At 38.3% G+C, this 19,585-nt stretch overlaps 1 protein-coding gene across 4 annotated transcripts in view; it reads right to left on the minus strand.

Annotated features, from left to right (window-relative positions):
- sgk1 (serum/glucocorticoid regulated kinase 1) overlaps positions 1-19,264 on the minus strand; it is a 96,772-nt gene extending 77,508 nt beyond the window's left edge. The window contains exons 1-2 of one of the 4 annotated variants that reach the window (XM_072553928.1): positions 18,818-19,264; positions 10,683-10,886 (exon numbers count right to left, since the gene is read on the minus strand). In XM_072553928.1, coding sequence (XP_072410029.1) covers positions 10,683-10,886; positions 18,818-18,886 — 273 coding nt within the window. In that variant the 5' untranslated portion in view covers positions 18,887-19,264. The remainder of the gene's footprint in view (positions 1-10,682; positions 10,887-18,817) is intronic. The other 3 variants (XM_072553937.1, XM_072553945.1, XM_072553953.1) reach the window with 3 other exon arrangements.
- Between the last annotated feature and the right edge of the window lie 321 nt (positions 19,265-19,585).

Consider the following 19,585-nt stretch of genomic DNA (forward strand, 5'->3'; position numbering starts at 1 on the left):
TCATTGCCTTCTGATGTGTACTGAAGTGAGAAACTCACTTTGTGGATTCACTCAGCCATTACTGATCGAACTGTTTGCAATTCCTCAACAGAACAGAAAGGTTGACAGAGAGGGTGGTTCGACAGTACACTACACTGGACATGGGAAAGAGGAGAGAAGCCTAGGAAAACCAACTCCCAAAGTTGCATACAGGCATCTGAAGAGCACATTTGACCTTATCAATCCTCAGTACTCCACTGCCCATTGTACGATCACACCTCTCCTAAAATCCCATTTTATTTCCAACAGTTGGGATACAACAAAGAGAGTTAAGCACTCTACTCCACTTATGCCCCTTTCATTCCTCATTCTTGCTGGGTGCAAGCAGTTAAAAGCTGGAATTTAGAGTTTTTGGTTCAGGTGACCTGGGCCTGAAATATGGTAGGATGGAGATTCTGAGGTTGTTGGAATTGAGAAGTAGGACTGGTTGGAGATGATGTCCTGCTTCTCTTGGCATTCTGTTGTTTCCTACAATAAGTACGAGGAAGTTATATCCCAAGGCCCTCATGCTACTCACTTTGCTCCATTATATGGATAAGAAGGTAAAATTCTGCAAGGATGAAAATGTGGCACATCACATAAATTTCAGGGCAGTGGATTCAGTCTCAGTGATTGCTATGTCAGAGGACCAGCATGGACAAGATGGGCTAAATGGCCTCCTTCTGAGCTTTAACAATTCTATTCTTCAATGACTCCATTTACTATTCACTTACCTGTAACTACCCAAACACAGACAAAAACTTCCTGCAGATTTTTTTTTGTTCTGTAATGGGATGTATGAATCATTTGCAAGGCCAGAATTTGTTAACCATCCCTAATTGTTCTGAAAAAGGTGACTATGAGCCACCTTCTTGAACCCTTCCAGTCCATGTGGTGTAGGGACATCCACAATACTGTTACAGAGGAAATTCCAGGATGGTGACCCAATGGTAGTGAAGGTATAGAAATATAGTTCCAATTCTCAATAGTATATGGCTTAAATTCAAAGATGCAGGTGATAATGTTCTTATGTATTTGCTACCCTTGTTCTTCTGGGTGGTAGAGGTCACGAGTTTGGAAGATGCTGCTGAAGTGAGTTACTGAAGTGCATCATGAAGGTGATACACATTGCTGCCACTGTACATTGGTGATGAAGAGAGAATGACTAAAATGTATGCTAATGAAGTGGCCTGCTTTATTCTGAATGGTGTTGTTGGAGCTGCAGTCATCGAGACAAGTGAAAAGAATTCCATTGTTCTCCTGGCTTGGGGAGTGACTGGGGAGACAGGAGGTGAGATACTCATAGCAGGATACCTAGCCTCTGTTCCTAGTCTTCTGGAAATATGAATGGTCCAGTTCAATTTCTGGTTAATGGTAAAAACCCAGAATGTTGACAGTGGGAAATTCAGTTATGGTTCATTCTTGTTGGAGATTGTCATTATCTGACACACACATGGCACAAATGTTTATTTGCCAATGATCAGCCCAAGCCTGGATGTCTGGAACATTTACTGTAAGTGATGATTCATAGAAAATAACTACATCAGGCTGTTACCTGAGTTATCTGTGCGTTAGCTCTCCAAGTTTTAGCAGATGTTAACGAGGAGGAGTTTGTAGGTTTGACAGGGCTAGAGTTATCACAGATGATGTTGGATGAAGTTATGTATTTTTTAATATGCACTTATTTAATGGGGGTAGTTGGTGATAGGGGGTCAGGGAAGCTCTGGGGCTAGGGTGAAACCCCACTGAATCTCAACCCCTTAAGTGCTGATTGCATAGGAATCATTGTGTAACGTGTATCACAGCTGTTAAAGTCAAAGCATCTAATAGATGAGTTGAGCATAAATTAATAATGCGGATGATTTGGTGTTGGTTAAAAAAAATGTCCAGAAGTATATAATAGCATTTCTAAATAGGAATAAAAAGAGAGGATAAGCTGTATGCAAGGTCAATCAACCTTAGACAGGGAGAAGATAATTGAAAGAAGCAGCCAATGACCCTGAACAGTGGTTTGCCATAATATTGTGGAGGAAAATGAGCATTATAGAGGAAGACAGAAAAACTCAATATTACATCAGCCGACCTAATAAGATGGATGTATACTTCATTTTTCTACTATAGAGGAATAGATATGGGCTCTAATCATGCCATGCTGATAATTATATTAATCAAAACTAGTGTTAATAAATGCATGGTTTCATCCACCCTCATCTGAGATAACTCCAACAGACAGGAGCCAAATCTACTGTGTTCTAATTGTGGTTGTCTTTCAGAAATATGAATATAATTTGGATAGGTTACGTCAGACAGTTCATAGTTATTGACCCCTGTTTCTCCTGGCTTCTCACTTGGATATGTCAAATATTTTAATTGCTATGTTGTTGACAGTTTCAAGCAATTCCTTTAAAGATTTGGACAAGCACATATGGAATACATGAGTTGAGATATTCTTGGTGACATTAATGGATGCTAGTTTAATCCATTACTTCATTGACTCTTTGAATGCAGCTGTAAGTCTGCTCATTTTAAATGGACTATTATTTCTGTTCACCAGGGGAAGGGAGAAATGGTGTGCATACTAAACATAATTTTCTGATAAGATTGCAACAGTTATTCTATTGGGACACTGTGAGCCAGAATAACTATTAGGCTGGCATTTCTGTCAACTTTTTCACTTTCGAAGATGACTTGTTCAAGGCTGACAAGACTGGAGTTCATGGAGTGGTATTTTCTCGAAACGTCTTATCATGTCTTTTTGTTTCTTCAAATGTTAAGTACAGAAACAAATAGTGCTGCTTCTGGCATGTCTGGACTGAAGCTTTCTTTTGTCTACTATTTTGCAGTGGCCACATAAGTCTCTTTCTGCCCTAACACGTTTGTAACTTTATCCAACATTGTTGTAGTACTGAGCTGGCAATTACATTAGACTTTGGAAACAGTAACAGGTTATGCTGCTGAGTCCACCCTACCACATGTAAAACATCTGCTGAGGTGCATACTTCAGTTGTCGGCCAACCTACTCATTGGAAACAAGCTTTTGAAGCTTACTTACTGTCAGCTACTGTGCTCTGGAGCTGAATGTGATCAGAAAGAACCCAACATAGTGTTGCTACTTCTTGAACACCCAGTTGCTGCCTAATTTCAGCAGTTTGACTCTCGGATTAGAAAGAAGGAATTGTAACTGAGCAGTTCTCAGGTTAAAACAAACCTGACTAAATCCATGAAGCTACAGCTGGAAATTGCGAGCAAATACCCCGTGTTACTTGCAAGGATATCATTCGGAAAAATTGACAGCTAGGACACGAGGTCACTCTGTCAGCCATTGCTTTGATTGCATTGCCCTGCAACAATATGAGAATGTTGGCTTGGGTATGTCCCATTGGCTGCTTAGAATGGAGGTCACATGACTTTGAAAGCTGAAACAGTTTGAGCTGCTCATTGTTGCAATGAATAATGACCTTATATGTTTTATTGGGAGGTACTTGATTTTTAAAGCTCAGGTGGGATGGACTATCAGACTGTGAACACAGAGAATATAGAAGGTGGGGAGAAAGAGCCAGGTTCATGTTATGGATGATGTCTTTGGTCTAATTAGGAGTGACCTCAAAAGTTAAGTACAGAAAGAATAAACATTTATTGTACTGCTACAAACTATATCCCGGCTATATTACTTCTATCAGTGCTGCTACTCACTCTTTCAATTAAGCCTCCCATGTCTCTTCACTGACTACCTGTCTCTGTATAACATCACATCAATAGGTGATGTGAATCACACTCTCTCCTGATTTTATGACTCCTTTCAGGCCCATATACAACTGTTGGCTATAAAGTCCTGCATTGACCATGAAGGCCATCTGCTTTACAAACAGGAGCTGTGAATTATACAGGTTTTTTTTTTACCAGATACAGGAAAAGAATGTAGATTCATAGTTGAGTAATTTGTTTTACAAAAGCAAGATGGGTCACTAATGTGAGGAAATGTTGAAACTTTATTATTTTGAATTCCTGCATTCCTTGGAGTATGACCTGTATATTCACTTACTGTAAAATAAAAGAGATTCATCTATGGCCTTGCTTTCCTGTCTGTTTCCTCAGCCCACCTTTAAAGAAAATAGTGGCACACACGCACAAAGGACTACATGTGCGAATACACCTCACATGCTAAAACAAGAGTGGCTGCTGGTGATTGAAAGTAAAACCAAAGTGCTGGAAAAACTCAACAAATCAGTCATCTTGCACTCCAAGCATAGACTCAGTTTCTTTCTTCCCAGATGTGGCCAGACCTGGTGAGTCCCTGAAGTGTGATGCACCTTTATCTTCCGGTTGATATAAACCATTTGGTTGTACCCCCATCCAAGTCTTGGTTCAAAAAAATTATAATTGGACATGAGCACGAGCAGCTTTTGGAGCAGCTTCTTATCTTGGTGCCATCTTACCGCAGCTGGGAAACAGCAGCCCAAGAGCCAGCAGCCAGAAGATCCATCCATGGGGAGACTAATAGAAAATAAGAGCTTCTTTTCTCAGGCTTCCCTGAGAGGATACCAAGCAGAGGTCAAGTAGCAGTTGCTTGAAGTGATGCTTAACATGTGCTCCTTCTAGAGGAAAATGAGCTAGAAGGGATGTGTGCACCTTCTTAACTTAATTATCATCACTAATCTAACCTTGTTCCTGATTTAGATGTAAAATCCCAAGCCTGCTCCAGTTATGACACTCCATACATTCTCAAACAAGCCAATGTAGCATGTCTCTACTTCATGTTTTTGTCTGTAGCAGGAGGAAACTAATAAAGTTTGGATCAGCAAAAGAAAAAGTCAAGGAGCAATATGGAGTAAAATTACTTAGAAATTTTAATGGGTTAAGAGCTCTCCTTGGACATGTATGACTTCATGTTGGACACCCGTTCCAAAATTCACACATCAAAGTTTCACATTATTGTGCAGCATTCATCATTAGACTGCCAATGAAAGTAAGGCAATAATAATATTTATTTAAATATTATTTTGTGAATGCACAGTAAGGAGTACCCCAGTTGGGTGTATTGTTAAAGAATATTATCAGTAATTAGTGGTGATATCAAGGACAGTTACTGGATTGGCTGTCTATTGAAGGCACCGTCTGATACACATCCTGCTTATGTTAAACCCTTGGCCACTGTACAATTACATGTTGTTCACCCACCCTTTCAATGATCACTATTCAGTCAATGACACACTGCAAATACATACATGTATACACCTTACCCATGTATATGTTGTCCTATTTTCCTTTCTTTTGAAGTTGAAAGTTAAAATCTCTGCTACCTATTTGGTTCTGATAACTTTGTTCCACAAATGATTATAGTAAATGTCAGTATTAACATGTGAACAATTCTTTGCTCCTGTACATAGCTCCTAATTTTTGATAATGAAAGTAAAGAAAGACATAAGATAGTGGCATGATCATAAAATGTTGGAGAGTTAATGTATCGTGCCATGAAGTTATTAGCTGTGGTCATGTTTTAAAGCATGCCTCTTAGTGAGCTGGCGGAACACAGTAAACGGTGCTAAATAGAGACAGACCCTCTCTCACAGAGAAGTAGATTAAAAAGAAATTTTGCTCAGATCACACTTGTCAATCTACTCAGGAACTGATTCCTAACTGATTAATATTATATGGTATAGGACACAGAAGGATAAGAAAGAAGGAGGTATTTTAAAAGGTTGCTGAGTTGCTGTGTCAAATAGGGAAAGTGGAAGAAGGGAAAGCATGAAAAGCTGTTTCCCATTATAGTGTGTCAGACAGTCTTCAATTCTTTCATAAGGGGCCAGATTTTTCAGCTATGTCCCAGCACTGGCCTTTGAATCGATTCCCAGCTGGAACAGAACTGAGTTCTGATTTAGTTCCAATAAACTTTCAGCAATAGGAATAGGTCAAGAAAATCATACCCTGTGAAATATATTCCATATGCCCTTCAGTTTCAGAAACATTTGCTACCATATGAGTCAAAATACTGTTATTGTGCTTTTATTACTCATTTTCACTTAAGTTAAAGGAATAAAATATTTTTAACTATTGCTTATAAGTTGACTGAGAGCATTGGACAGAAACTTGCCTTGGGACATAATGCAAAACAGCTGCTATAATGAAGCCAATGGAACTGAAAACTGAATAGCAGGCAGGACATAAAACTGGCTGCATAAGCAAGCTCCAAACAGTGCACTAATTTAAGAGAAAGCAAGATCTACTCTGACATAAAGCAGGAATAACATTAAACTCTGGAAATACAATATTCATTCTATTTTATATCATTGAGAAAATATTTGAGGCAAATCAAACACGAGGACTTGACAGAAAGGCAATGCCTTTTTTTTTCTTAAGCACTTCCATTCATAAAAATACAATTGTGGTACCCAGTTCCACAATTTCATATTGGGGCATGTTTAAGAGGACATTATAGCTTCTCTGTCCATGTGAAGAAGTGGCTGTTCACCCTTGAGTATAGCATAGTATCTACTACCATTTCCAGTAGCCAAACCCCTTCCACTCCGTCTGATCAGTTCAAAGAATAAATTACATGCACAACTTTATAGATAAATGTGTACATCATCTGTTTTTTGCTTAAGCCAATAGATAACAAAGTAAATCAAACTTGGTGAATATAGGATAAGCGTTGGACAGTGACTTGAATGATAATGTCTTGGAATATCTATGGCTACATTTAATTAAACAACTACCTTCATCTAACATTTTATGTTTTTGTTTGCAAATGATGTAGATTTACTTGTTCCAGCTCCCCTTAGATCTCTGCATTCTTTCAATTCTGGACCCTGGTATTTTCCCAGTTTTAGTTGTGCCATGTTGGTATCCACAACCACCTGATGAAGGAGTAGCGGTATGAAAGCTAGTGTGCTTCCAATTAAACCTGTTGGACTAAAACCTGGTGTTGTGTGATTTTTAACTTTGTACACCCCAGTCCAACACCGGCATCTCCAAATCATTACATTGGTATTGGTGCCTCAGTTACTCGATCCTAAGATCTAGAAATCCTTCTTTAAATCTCTTCAGCTTTCTACCTCACTTATGTCTAAAAAGAAATGCCTTAAAATTATTCTAATATCTCCCTGTGTGTTTCAATATCAACATTTATTGATAATATCCTTAATATACTCACAAGTTTCCATGATAAATGCACTACACAAGTCAGTGCAGTTGTGGTAATATATAGAAACAAGGGATTGCCGAACTGCATCGAAACAGCAAAGTTTAAACAACTTTTCCGCTTTGTTCTTATCTGAAAGTTGGAGCATATGTATAAATTGACTTCCTGACAATTATAATATATACTTTGTGATAAAATATTAGCACTTTACTCTGAGTTTTTTTAAAACTTTTCAGCTACCTCTATTGTAGTGTCATCTGCTAATATGCTGTCTTCACTGAGTTTACAATGGTATGGAGGATGGCAATGCCAGTGACATTAAATAAAGGTTGTTAATGAGTTCTACTGTCCTTGGATTACAGCAAGTTAATTTTCCCCACTATCTATGATATAATTACGGAAAGCAATGCGCAAATATTTGTTTTGGAACCCAAAATGCTGTGGGCATTTTTAACTTATAATTTCAAAACATGTATTTTAAAAGAGGGCTGGTACAGTCAAAGATGACTGTGGATGTACAGTAAGTGGCCGCCTGTAAAGAGGACCTGATGGAATGTAGCAGTATCAAGGCTATTTCAAATGGACTGGAATGTGATCTTTTCTGACAACAAAAACAACGAGGGTTTGATGACTCCGAACTCCTCAACAAATCACCCTCCTGGGTAATACAAACTGCAGACACATGCTGTGTTTTTCCCTTTGAAGAAAGAGCAAGGACAATAATTTATAAAGTCACTTCGATCTCTACAGGTATATGCTAGTGGGTTTGAATGTTTCTCTGCTGTGAAGGTCATAGTGAAAGAAATATCGTCCGCCACTCCTGTGTTGCTGGATAAGGAAGTGTGCCTTTGTCTCTGAATGCTGAAAATTGGAAACAGAATACAGGAAACAGGACAATTAAAGGTTCTCTTACCCCGAATGTAGGAATCCCATTACAGTCAAAAAGCATCAGAACGATAGAATCTCAACCAATCTGCAAAATTAAGGTTCATGAAGCTGACTGTTCAACTATACCAATGTTAACACCACCAGTAACCTTTACTAAATGATTGTAATGTTCAACTCAGGATTAGAGTGGTGCTGGAAAAGCACAGCAGGTCAGGAGCAGGAAAATCAATGTTTAGGGCAAAGACCCTTCATCAGGAATGAACCTGTAATGTTCAACTGCCCACTCTTCACTAACAATTTCGAGACTAACCCATATTTCTGTTTTAACTTCCACCTTTTTTTGAATTCCCATCTAATTTCTAATCCATGCTTATGTAGCTATTTTTGTATTTCTTCCCATATGTCGTAATTGATGAACTCACTCTTGTTAATACAAGAAAGCCTGGTTAAAGTGTTTCTTTTCTAAAACATAATTTCATTTGGGTCTGGGAGAAATGTATCTACAAATGTAGTGATTCTTTCTAAATTAACCTTGTTGCAAACAACCCAGGGAATGGGCAAATACAGGAAGCCAGCTAGTTCATTCCTCCGCATCTAGGAATTTAGCAGTTTGGAAGTATCTGGTCTAGAATTGTGATAAATTGGGGAATATCTCCTGGAGTCTGGTTGTAGTTTTACTATGATCTGATAAATGTCTCTTAGTTATTCTCTTCCTCCAATGGATAGTTAGAATTCAATGGAAGCTGGTAGAGTGGGCAAGATGATGAGGATGAGTGGGAGAAATGGGCAGGAGACCCCCATGACAATTCCTGATGGCGGGGAAACATTTAATTGGGGAGAGGGGAAGCAGGTGAGGTGCTAGTTGTAATGGGCTATTGCAGAAACCCTACCTGCTGGTATTGGGTTGTTGATTAGGTTCAATAAATATTTGAAAGTAATTATCTCTGAGCATATGGGATTTGATAGTGGATCATAGATTTAATGGGACTTGCACAAGTCTCCTGTGGCACCCAATAGTCAATCAGCAACTTCAGCTGGGATCTACAGGCAGCCTTAGCGAGGGAGTCATCATTCATAGGCACTCAGGGCCCAATTGAATGAACGAGAGTCGTGGAGTGGGGCAGAAAGGTGTACTGAAAGCCACTTTGTCTCTGCCCTTGCATCTGACAACCTGCTTTTCCCTGCAGGAAGCTTTCCCCATGTGACCCCACTCCACTCCAGTCCACTGTTTCCAGGGATCCAGCTGATCTCAGGCACTGCAATGTAATTACGTACTGCCAGCCTCAGGCTGGAACCTCTGGAGGGTAGTTTTGAGTCTGACTGACTGACAATTTGATTTAATAGGAGGCCCCTCAACAAGGTTCTTCATTGAAATTGTGTTGGGCTTCCATTGAAAAAGCAACCTGTCCCCAACAGCTTTCCAAACTGATGTGCGACATCCCTCTCACCTCAAATTCCACCCAATGTCTTTGAAAACAAAATCACAATATGGTTTAAAATGCATATCAGGCTTGGTTCCAAAATTATGGAGAATAAATTGCAACACCAAACAGCTTCAACTTTAGAACCTCATGTAAGAAGTATTCTCCAAAGTTCTGCAGTTCTTTTTGAAACTGAAACATAAAAATCAGGAACAGGGTCGGTTATTCAGCTCTACCATTCAAGACAATCATGGCTGGTCTCATCTTGGTCTCAACTGCATTTTCCTACCTGCTCCCTATAACTTCTTCATCCCTTACCAATTAAAAATCTTTCTGGCTATCTCTTCCTTAGATTGACTCAATGTCCCAGCATGCACCTGACTCTGGGATAATGAATTCCACAGAAACACAACCTTTCTGAAAGATGTAATTCCTCCTCATTGCTGTTTTAAATCTGCAAGTCTCTAGCTGAAACCCATGACCTCTCATCTTAGAGTTACTGATGAGGTCAGGAACTCACTGCCTGAAACAGTGGCAGTACTATGAACCAACATAATGTTTTAGAATATTTAGTTAATCTCTTAGATCACTGTGGCATACAAGGATACAAGCCAAGTGCTAGTAAATGAGATAAGAGTAGATAGGTTTTTGATGACTGGCACAGACACAATGGGTCAAAGGTCCCCTCTCCATGCTGTAAAACCCTATGACTTTATAATGTGCGTAATCCATCAGTAGCACAGAGATACATTTTAGTAATAAGGTCTTCAATAATTGAGAATGGCTCACTTTGGCCAAAGACACTCACCTCTTCAGGTTTAAATGGTTCAATAAATTGGTTTTCAGTTCTGACTATATTTCATTGGAATACAAATTTTAAGCAGCAGTAGAGACGGCCAGATTATTGAAGGCCTGTTGTCAGGTTTGGTTGTTGGGAGATAAACCTGGAATAATTAATGCTGGAGGATATTAAAGTTAAAATTGTTGCAAAACAAAGAACTGCAATGCTGGAAATCCAAAATTAAAACCAGAAATTGCTGGAGAAACTCAGCAGGTCTGGCAGCATCTGCGGAGAGAAAGCAGAATTAGTGTTTCGAGTCTAGTTTTGAAGAAATGTCCCTGGATCGGAAGCGTTAATTCTGCTTTCTCTCCAAAGGTTAAACTTTTGTGATAATTGTGTTAGTAAAACGTCAAATGATTCTGATTGACTGGCTTACTTTGAAGCTTCTGCTATTTGCCCGAGTTCCAACCTTGATAGCCATTACTTGAGAAACATGGCATTCTTGACATGTAGACTGACATCTTAACTGTGGGTCTGCATCTTTTTGCGTTGTAGCCCTCACAAAGGCATCAGAATTGTTCAAATGTGTGTGCTGATACTTGTCCACATTGACCTTTGCGCTCCTGATCCACTTCCTCACCTGTATATGGCAATCACAGTCTCAGATATCATGTAGATTTAAGACAGTTACAGAAATGATACCATAAAGCTGCAGGGTTTACGAGACAAATCACAATGTTACACTGCCGATTTAGTTGGCACATTATTATTCTCCAATTGCAGGATACTAGCACCAACAAAATGATAAGGAGAAATTACCAAGCAATCCATTTAGCTTCCATTTATGCTGTGCTTTATTATGTTCAGACTTTTTTTTCTGTTTGTTTTAATTCTTTAGTGACAAGTGCACATCTCTTACTAAACCATAAAATGTCATTTGTAATTGAGGGCAGTCACTTTGACTTTGGACAATTCTATTCAAGCAATGCTATCCATGACAAAGATGCTTCACATTCAATATTTCTTGGAGGATTTAAGTTTTGAAGGATCATGGAAAATTTATTTATTTCAAACTTTTGGAGTGATTTCTTTAAATGAGGCCATTGTAGATATTGAAGTTAATTTTCACAAGGCTTTCTAAACGTCATATGACTTGTGATAACTGTTTTATTTTTCTAGGTTCCTGCTATGGCTGTTTGAACAAGGACTAGAAGGAGAATAGACTTTGGCATCTGGAATTATCTGGGGAGTAAAAAGCTTATATGGAAAGGCTGTCTGAGTAATCTCCTGTGATGAATCCTGTTGTTGAGTTCCAGGTGAAACCTCATTGTTCTTCTAAAGAGTGATTTGAAGGAAATTCTCTATTTTGTATTGCTGAGCAAGCTGTATCTGCAAATACTCCAGTGACAACCATACATGATTAGGTATCTGCTGTGATCTTCTGACATGTGGGGTCAACAGACATTGGAGCTTTCTGTGCCTCATCTTTTTGCCTTCAAGAAAAACTAATTGCCAGAAAATTTTTTTTTCTTCAAAAAAAAGTGGAATCTACCAAAATGGAAAACCATTTTTTAATCTCTTCCTGAGGAATATGCATCTGTTTGAGGGGATAAACATTTATACTTCCATAATACCAAGTGTATATAGACTAATTAGTGCATTTTATTTAATAAGTTTTAAGAAATGAGTAGTTTTGAATTTATTTTAAAAAGCCTGGATGATAAAGTCCTCTTTACTTAAAACTTGATATAGGAATGTCATTTATTGGCCATCCCAGTAACTGGGAACACTGTTTTCACAGTGTGCCCTGTGGAATAGTGGCAACAGTGCACTGCTTCAGCCTCAGTCCTAACATAGCACATTCACTGCCTATTACACATTTTCATGTTTCATTTCTCCCTTCACAATTTTTAGCTTCCTCAATGAAAAGGAAAAATTGATGACGTGGAATCATACCTTTTAGATTGTTGCTCTCAGTAATATAATTAGGAGATGCATGGGATGACCCATAAGAAAGAAAAGTCCTGCTTTTATATAATGCCTTTCACAGACTCACCAAATCTAGAAACACTGTACTGCCTACAAGATACTTTAGAAGTCAAGTTGCCATTGTCACCTAGAAAGCATTGAAACCAATTTACACCCAGCAAGACCCCAGCAACAACAGTGAGCCAAATATGAGATAATCTTGAAATCTGATTTCAGGAGAAAACTATATTCCATTAAACTGCTATTCATCAAAACACTGCCAATGGCTCTTTTGTGTCCATGTGGACTTAAACAAAACTGAATTATTTTCCTTCATCGCTGTGGGGAAGTGCCTGGCCTGCACCTGGGGTTTCCCAAACCTGCCTGTACAACTGAAAACAGGAACTTGTTATGTAGGAACATCAAAGGTGCCCCCTGAGATTCTCACATTACATGGCTTTGTGCACTGCAGCATTGCGTGTCGCTTCTTACACATAAATACACAGAACAGAAGGAACAAATAGAATGGATTGGAGGCTCAAATCGAAATTGGTGGTTCTGACATATAGATATTACTGAAGCATTGCTGAAAGATAATTGGCAATGTGGGCAGTATATATGTCCAGTTATAATATCTACAAGAAAGATGAGGAAAATGGAAGAACAGAAGTAGTCTCAATAGTTTAAGGACAAAATCATTGAAATGATAAGAGAGGATAATATTGAAAAATAAGCAGTGGTGAATCCGTGCTTGTTCCATATTTTTGGAATTTTGCTTTTAAACAGTGGAGGCAATGTGGGTAGAATTCATAAATATAAAAGGAGTTAACACTTTAGATGGAAGTTGTACACAGATCACCTGATATCAGCTGTGAAGTTATAGGTTGTTTACATAGAACAGGATAAATGCAGGAAGGATGCTCCCAAAGTCTGGGGAGTCCAGATCCAGGGGTCACAGTTTCAGTATACAAGGATAAGACATTTAGGATTGAGGTGAGAAGAAATTTCTTTACCCAAGGAGTGGTGAGCCTGGTGAAATCCTCTGCCTTTGAAAATGGTTGAAGCCAAAACATTGAATGTTTTCAAGAAGGAGCTGAATATAGTTATTGGGGCGAAAGGGGTCAAAGGTTGTGGGAAGAAAATGGGAACAAGGTACTGAAATGGATGATCAACCATGACCTATTGAATGATGGAACAGTCTTGAAGGGCTAAATGGCTGCCCTATTTCCTATAATGTTAGTGATTGTATTGTGGTCCACCAACCTGATGTCACAGAATCCTGAGTAGAGAATCAAGGAGTCTAGCTCTAAGTCCTGATTGAAGATGACACCCCTGACTCCTGATCATATCTGTAATTATGTCAAACTAGCCATTGTAACTTGCACCTATTGCTGTCATGCAATAAACTACATAGAGCTATTAAGACAAATAATTACTCTTGTGAAGACTCCCATGTGATTCATCACTACCACTGTTAACCAAGCAGGCTCTAAGGCCTCATATAGAAGTGAAGATTGGTCACAGCATCCAGACTCAACCACAAACTACCATAGTCTGTTCAACAAATGGCAGCTACTATTCCTTCAATAGCATATAAGGATGGGCATTAAATGCTGGTCTGGTCAACAATATCCATATCCTATGAAGAATAATAAACAAATGTCCTCAAACTATGGTAAGATCAGATTGGCACTCAGATAAGTAACACTACCAGGCTTTATTCAGTATGGAATTATCTACGTAAGAGAGGGTAGGAGAGAACTACACTGAGACTCTACAGTTGATTTTGATTCCATCTCGTTCTGACAGCATTGTGCTATTACAGATGACATAATCTCTAATTACATAATATTCAATCAAATTACACAAACTAACAAGGGACATGCCACTTTAGATTCAGGTATGAGTAAATGAGCCAGATTTAGTTAAAAACCTAATGGTGAGTGATTGTTTACTTTATAGTGAGCATAACATGATTAATTTCAGCATATGTATAAAGAGACATTTGTATAAAGCTAACTTTACTGCAGCATGATAGTGATTGTTTGTAGTAAACTGGGAAAACTGTGAATGGGATAAAAAAAAGATCAATTTCATGTGATGCAGAACCAATTTAAACTTCTAAGGGACAAGAGCTCTGCATGAAAATAAATGCCAGGAATGACTAATAATGTAAGAGGCAGCATAAAATGAAAAGTACAAAAATGCAAAAGTCGTGGTGAATGGGAGAGATTCAAAGAACCACAAAGGCTGACAAAATTGATTATAAAAACTAAAAAAAAGACTATGAAAGAAAATTGAATGTCATCAAAATAAACATAAAAATGTTCATAATGACATTAGGAATAATGCAGGGACCAGGAACAAAAGCAAAATATTGCAGATACTGTAAGTCTGAATTTAAAGCAGGAATTTCTGGAAGTGGTCTGCAGATCAGGCAACATCAGAGCTACTGCAATCAAGAGTAATATGAATCCCTTGACAATACCAACATTCAGTTTTCAATGAAAAAAAGAAAGTGGCAGAGATGTTGATTTGATTACTTTGTAATGATATTTATAGTGGAGGAAGAGGTTAGTACGCTAGACAATCCAAGGAAACAAATATTAAATCAGCAGAGATTCCCCAAAATTAATGTAAACAAAACAACAATAATGAGGGAATAATGGCAATAGAGAGAAACAAATTCTTAGAACCAGATGGTTTACAATTTTATAGAAAAAAGGTCAAAATATTGCAAATTTCAGAACTATACTCTTCTAAACTTTTCTCAATTTGAGAACTCTTGATTTAGATTGGAAACTTTTTTGCATGTTGTTTAGCTTTTAAGACAGATGAGAAAGGACAACCAGCGCACTATAGATCTCTTGACACAAGAATTATTGTCGGAAAATTAATAGAGTCAAGAATGAAGGCTCATGTGTCTAAAGACGTAGCAATAGTATATTTCCATCATTTTAAAAGAGATAATGAAACAGTAAAAATGTGAGAGATGAACTTCAATGAGGACAAATGTGATATGGGAAGATTATTTTCCCCTTATGGGAGAGTCTCAGACCAGCGAGCATATTCTCAGTATAAGGTGCCACCATATAAGACAAGATGAAGAGGAATCTCTTCTCATGGAGGGTGGTGAATCTATGGAATTCTTTACTGCAGAGGGTTGTTCAGATTGAGTCATTAAGTGCATCTTTGGTGAGATAAGGCAAATTTTTATTCAAAAAGGCAATTGAGGGTAAAGGGGGAAAAGGCAGAAAAATTGCAGTTGAGGATTATTAAATCAATCATGATCTCATTGAATGGTGGACCAGACTTGATGGGCTGAATGACCTAATCTGCTCCAATGTCTAAGCCCCTTTGGATCTAAAAAGAATTGAACAGAATATTTTCTAAATGGTGAATATGTAGAAATTGTAGAGTTCATGCGAGACATGGGATTTTAGATTAGATTACAGTGTGGAAACAGGCCCTTCAGCCCAACAAGTCCACACCGACCAGCTGAAGCGCAACCTACCCATACCCCTACATTTACCCCCTACCTAACACTACAGGCAATTTAGCATGGCCAATTCACCTGACCTGTACATCTTTCGACTGTGGGAGGAAACTGGAGCACCTGGAGGAAACCCACGCAGACACGGGGAGAACATGCAAACTCCACACAGTCAGTCGCCTGAGGCGGGAATTGAACCCAGGTCTCCAGCGCTGTGAGGCAGCAGTGCTAACCACTGTGCCACCATGCCACCCATTTAGGTAAATGGACTATTAAATATCACAAACAGTGACAGAAAATAATAAAAAGGCTGATGGAACTGTGGCCATTGAATCTACAGAACAAGATAGATGATGTTATAAAATTATACTACAGCTATCCAAAACCCCGGTTAGGAAGCACCTGGAGTACTATGATAGTTCTGAACTCTATCCCACTACAATGGTGTGCTCACTTTTGTGGGATTGCAGAATTGCCATAATATGTGAACTTCAAGATTCAAGTCTGAGATGATATTGTGTAGATTGGGGTTGTATTTCCTAAACTTCATAAGCTTGAGGTTTGATTGAAGTTTTCATGAGGTGAAAGGGAACAATGGATAGATAAAGAGAAGCTATTACTGCTGATTGGGGAATGTGGAGCTAGAAAGTATGGTCCAAAAATTATACCCCCCTTTTAAAGATTAAATTTAGGAAGTGTGGTAGGTGCTTGGAATGCTTTTGCAATTGCCAAATTGATGTCAGTTCAACTGTAGTTTTTAAACCATAATTGATAGACTTTTGTTAATGAAAGGTTATAAAAGGATATGGAGCAAAAGCAGTATGTGTACTATTTTGCAGATGAACTATAATCTTACTGAATACTGGAAGAGAAACAAGGAACTAATCAACAGCATCTACTCCTATTTTCCTATCTTCCTAATATCTCATAGATTCTAATCTTAACTGCAAGTGATAGGTCCATTAGAGGTTATTCATATTTTTCTTTCCAAGGTTTAATATGCAGTTGAGTTCTTAATATAAGAACATAATCGTGGGTGGCACAGTGGTTAGCACTGCTGCCTCACAACACCAGAGACTGGGGTTCAATTCCCACCTCAGGTGACTCTCTGTGTAGAGTTTGCACATTCTCCCTGTGTCTGTGTGGGTTTCCTCCGGGTGCTCCGGTTTCCTCCCACAATCCAAAAATGTGCCGGTTAGGTGAATTGCCCATGCTAAATTGCCCATAATGTTAGGTGAAGGGGCAAATGTAGGAGAATGGGTCTGGGTGGGTTACGCTTCGGTGGGTCGGTGTGGATTTGTTGGGCCGAAGGGCCTGTTTCCACACTGTAAGTAATCTAATCTAATAATCACTGCTCTTGAGAGTTTAAGTAATGGAAGAATACTTAGAATCATAGAACCCTACAATGCATTTGAACCATTGAGTCTACATCATCTCCCAAAGAGAATCCTATCTCCCCTCATCTTATCGCTGTAACCCCGCATTTGCCATGACTGACCTACCTAGCCTGCACAACCCAGAGCACTACGTGGCAATTTAGCATGGCCAATCCATCTAACCTGAACATCTTTGGACTCTAGCCAAGCCTCATGATTCTTGAATTTTACTTCTTATTTACTTCTTATTTGTAATCAATGAATACATGCTGAGGTCATAGGAGGTGTTTTTCGTAGCTGCTGTCCATCAGTTTAGGCTTTTTGGAAAATAAGGTTGGAATATAGAAAGCATGCCTTAGTCCCTTGGGAGCCAAGTCAGGGTGACACATAGTAGATATTATGTGCAATATTTCCATAACAAACTGCCATAGCATAAGTTGAAAAATAACTTTATATTATGGAATTCTTTATTAAATTGATGTAATAACATGCTATAATGAAAAGAATGGGATATAACTTAGATTATTAGGTTTCACTGTACTCAACTGGTACATGTGAAAATAACGCTATTTCAATTTGATTCAATTGTTATGGGAGTTTACAAATGTTGCAATGCCAACTAAAATACAATGTTAAGTAAAAGAGTCCTTTTTGCTTTTACCTGCTCATACCAATATTTTTAAAAAATCACATCTGTTAATATGCAGCAGTCTAGTATTACTGGTGCAGCACAATACTGTTTGATTTATTGATTATACACAGGATTGACTTATCTTCAAAGAACTAGTGTTATTTGATGCAGGATTGAGGGTTTAGGTCAAAGACAACAAGAAAGACCTATAGTGACCAACTATAATTGCTTTGGACATTATATTGATAAGTCTTTACAACATTCATTCATAGAAACGTTTGCAAGTGCTTTCACCTGAAATATAAGTCAGGACACTAGCAATGATATGTAAGATTTGCCTTTAGGACAAACCAGTGGAATGTTTAATTCATAGGTTTGAGTGCAACTAATTCATTCATTATAAAAATGAAGAGATGTTGCAAGACATCCAATACACACTCATGCTTTGGCTTTTAAAACAATTACAAATTCAATTCTTGCATTCACCTGAAACTTAATCACATGAATCTGAAAGCTTATCGAATATGTGTAACCATAAAGAAGGGTGATCGGAAATAGACTATACTGAATGCAAATAGTATTTAAGCTGAGATTCTTTTGCACAAGTCATCAATTAGGTAATGCTCTATTTTGATTTGAATTATGTACTAAAGTAAGTTACATTACAAAGGTCAATCAATGAAATTAAAATAGTTATTTGTCATTCTTGGTGTAATGAACAGTGACATTGAGGTTTGAACTTATCACTACAGCTTCAACTGAATTGTAACCTTAAAATCATCATAAATAGATTATGCAGAATGGTATTTCTAATAATCAGACCTTGCAATATAGAAGGTCATTTTGACAAATCAAGTTGAATCAAAAATATTTCAAAATATTATTGTATACTGTTGTGCAGGGTCATTTAAAAAAGAATTCTTAATTTTAACTGACACCTGAGACTAATAGATTTTGTAACTCTATCCCTTGGCATTTATATTGAACCAGTTATTCTGATCCAGTGTCTTCGCTGTCAGATTAAAGCTGTGACATTGAGATAATTGCTCTTTCAGAGAAAATGCAGTACAATAAACATGAATTGAAACAACCATAAATCTTACCCGTTTTTTCAAAAACTGAAACGCAGAGCATTTGGTGACAGAAAAGCCAGCTATTGTCCTGTTTTTCATCTTCAGAATCCTGCAATGAAGCAGCACTCCAGGTCCAGCAGCTTGCGAAATCTGCTTAGTCAGTACATCTGCTTTTCTCCATTCGCCACACTAACAGTGATTTCTGAAATGAAGAGAAAGTGCTCAGCAGTTGATAACGGTGGGACTCCCTGAAGCCCAGGTGATGTTTTTGTCTCTTCACAGCTGTATTGCATCAGTCTCTCGCTCCACTCTTCAGCCCCAATGTGACAGCCTGTTAAGTCGCAGAGCAGAGTTCATTTATGAAATAAAAAAATCACTATGCATTTGGGTATGTGCCAGAAAAGTGATTTTATCGCCTCAGTTTTAGCAGGCTGTGCAAATGATGGCAGTTCAGGCTTTCTTGACAGCAGTACAACATTGCTTATCTCACCGTGCTGTGCTCGTACTGATGATACAGCTCCTCAGTCTCCCTCAGAGGCATCCTGTGAGACTCAGAGGTGAATGGAAGCAAAAACAACAATGAGCTGGCAAAGAAGCAGCATAACAAGAACATCATTAGTGGAAAATTCTGGGAAATGGTATCAGATTCGCTCAAACAGTGTTTGTAATGTGTCAGGGATGTATTCTAAATGGCCCTTTCATTGAGCTGTCTCCCTATTGTTCCTCTGAGAACTGTAGTGCCGGCATATGCTTGCCCATTTCTTTGAGTAGGGGGATAGTTTTAGCTGGAGATATCCT

This window comes from Chiloscyllium punctatum, chromosome 3, assembly GCF_047496795.1.
Source record: "Chiloscyllium punctatum isolate Juve2018m chromosome 3, sChiPun1.3, whole genome shotgun sequence".
In the NCBI taxonomy this organism is placed as follows: Eukaryota; Metazoa; Chordata; class Chondrichthyes; order Orectolobiformes; family Hemiscylliidae; genus Chiloscyllium; species Chiloscyllium punctatum.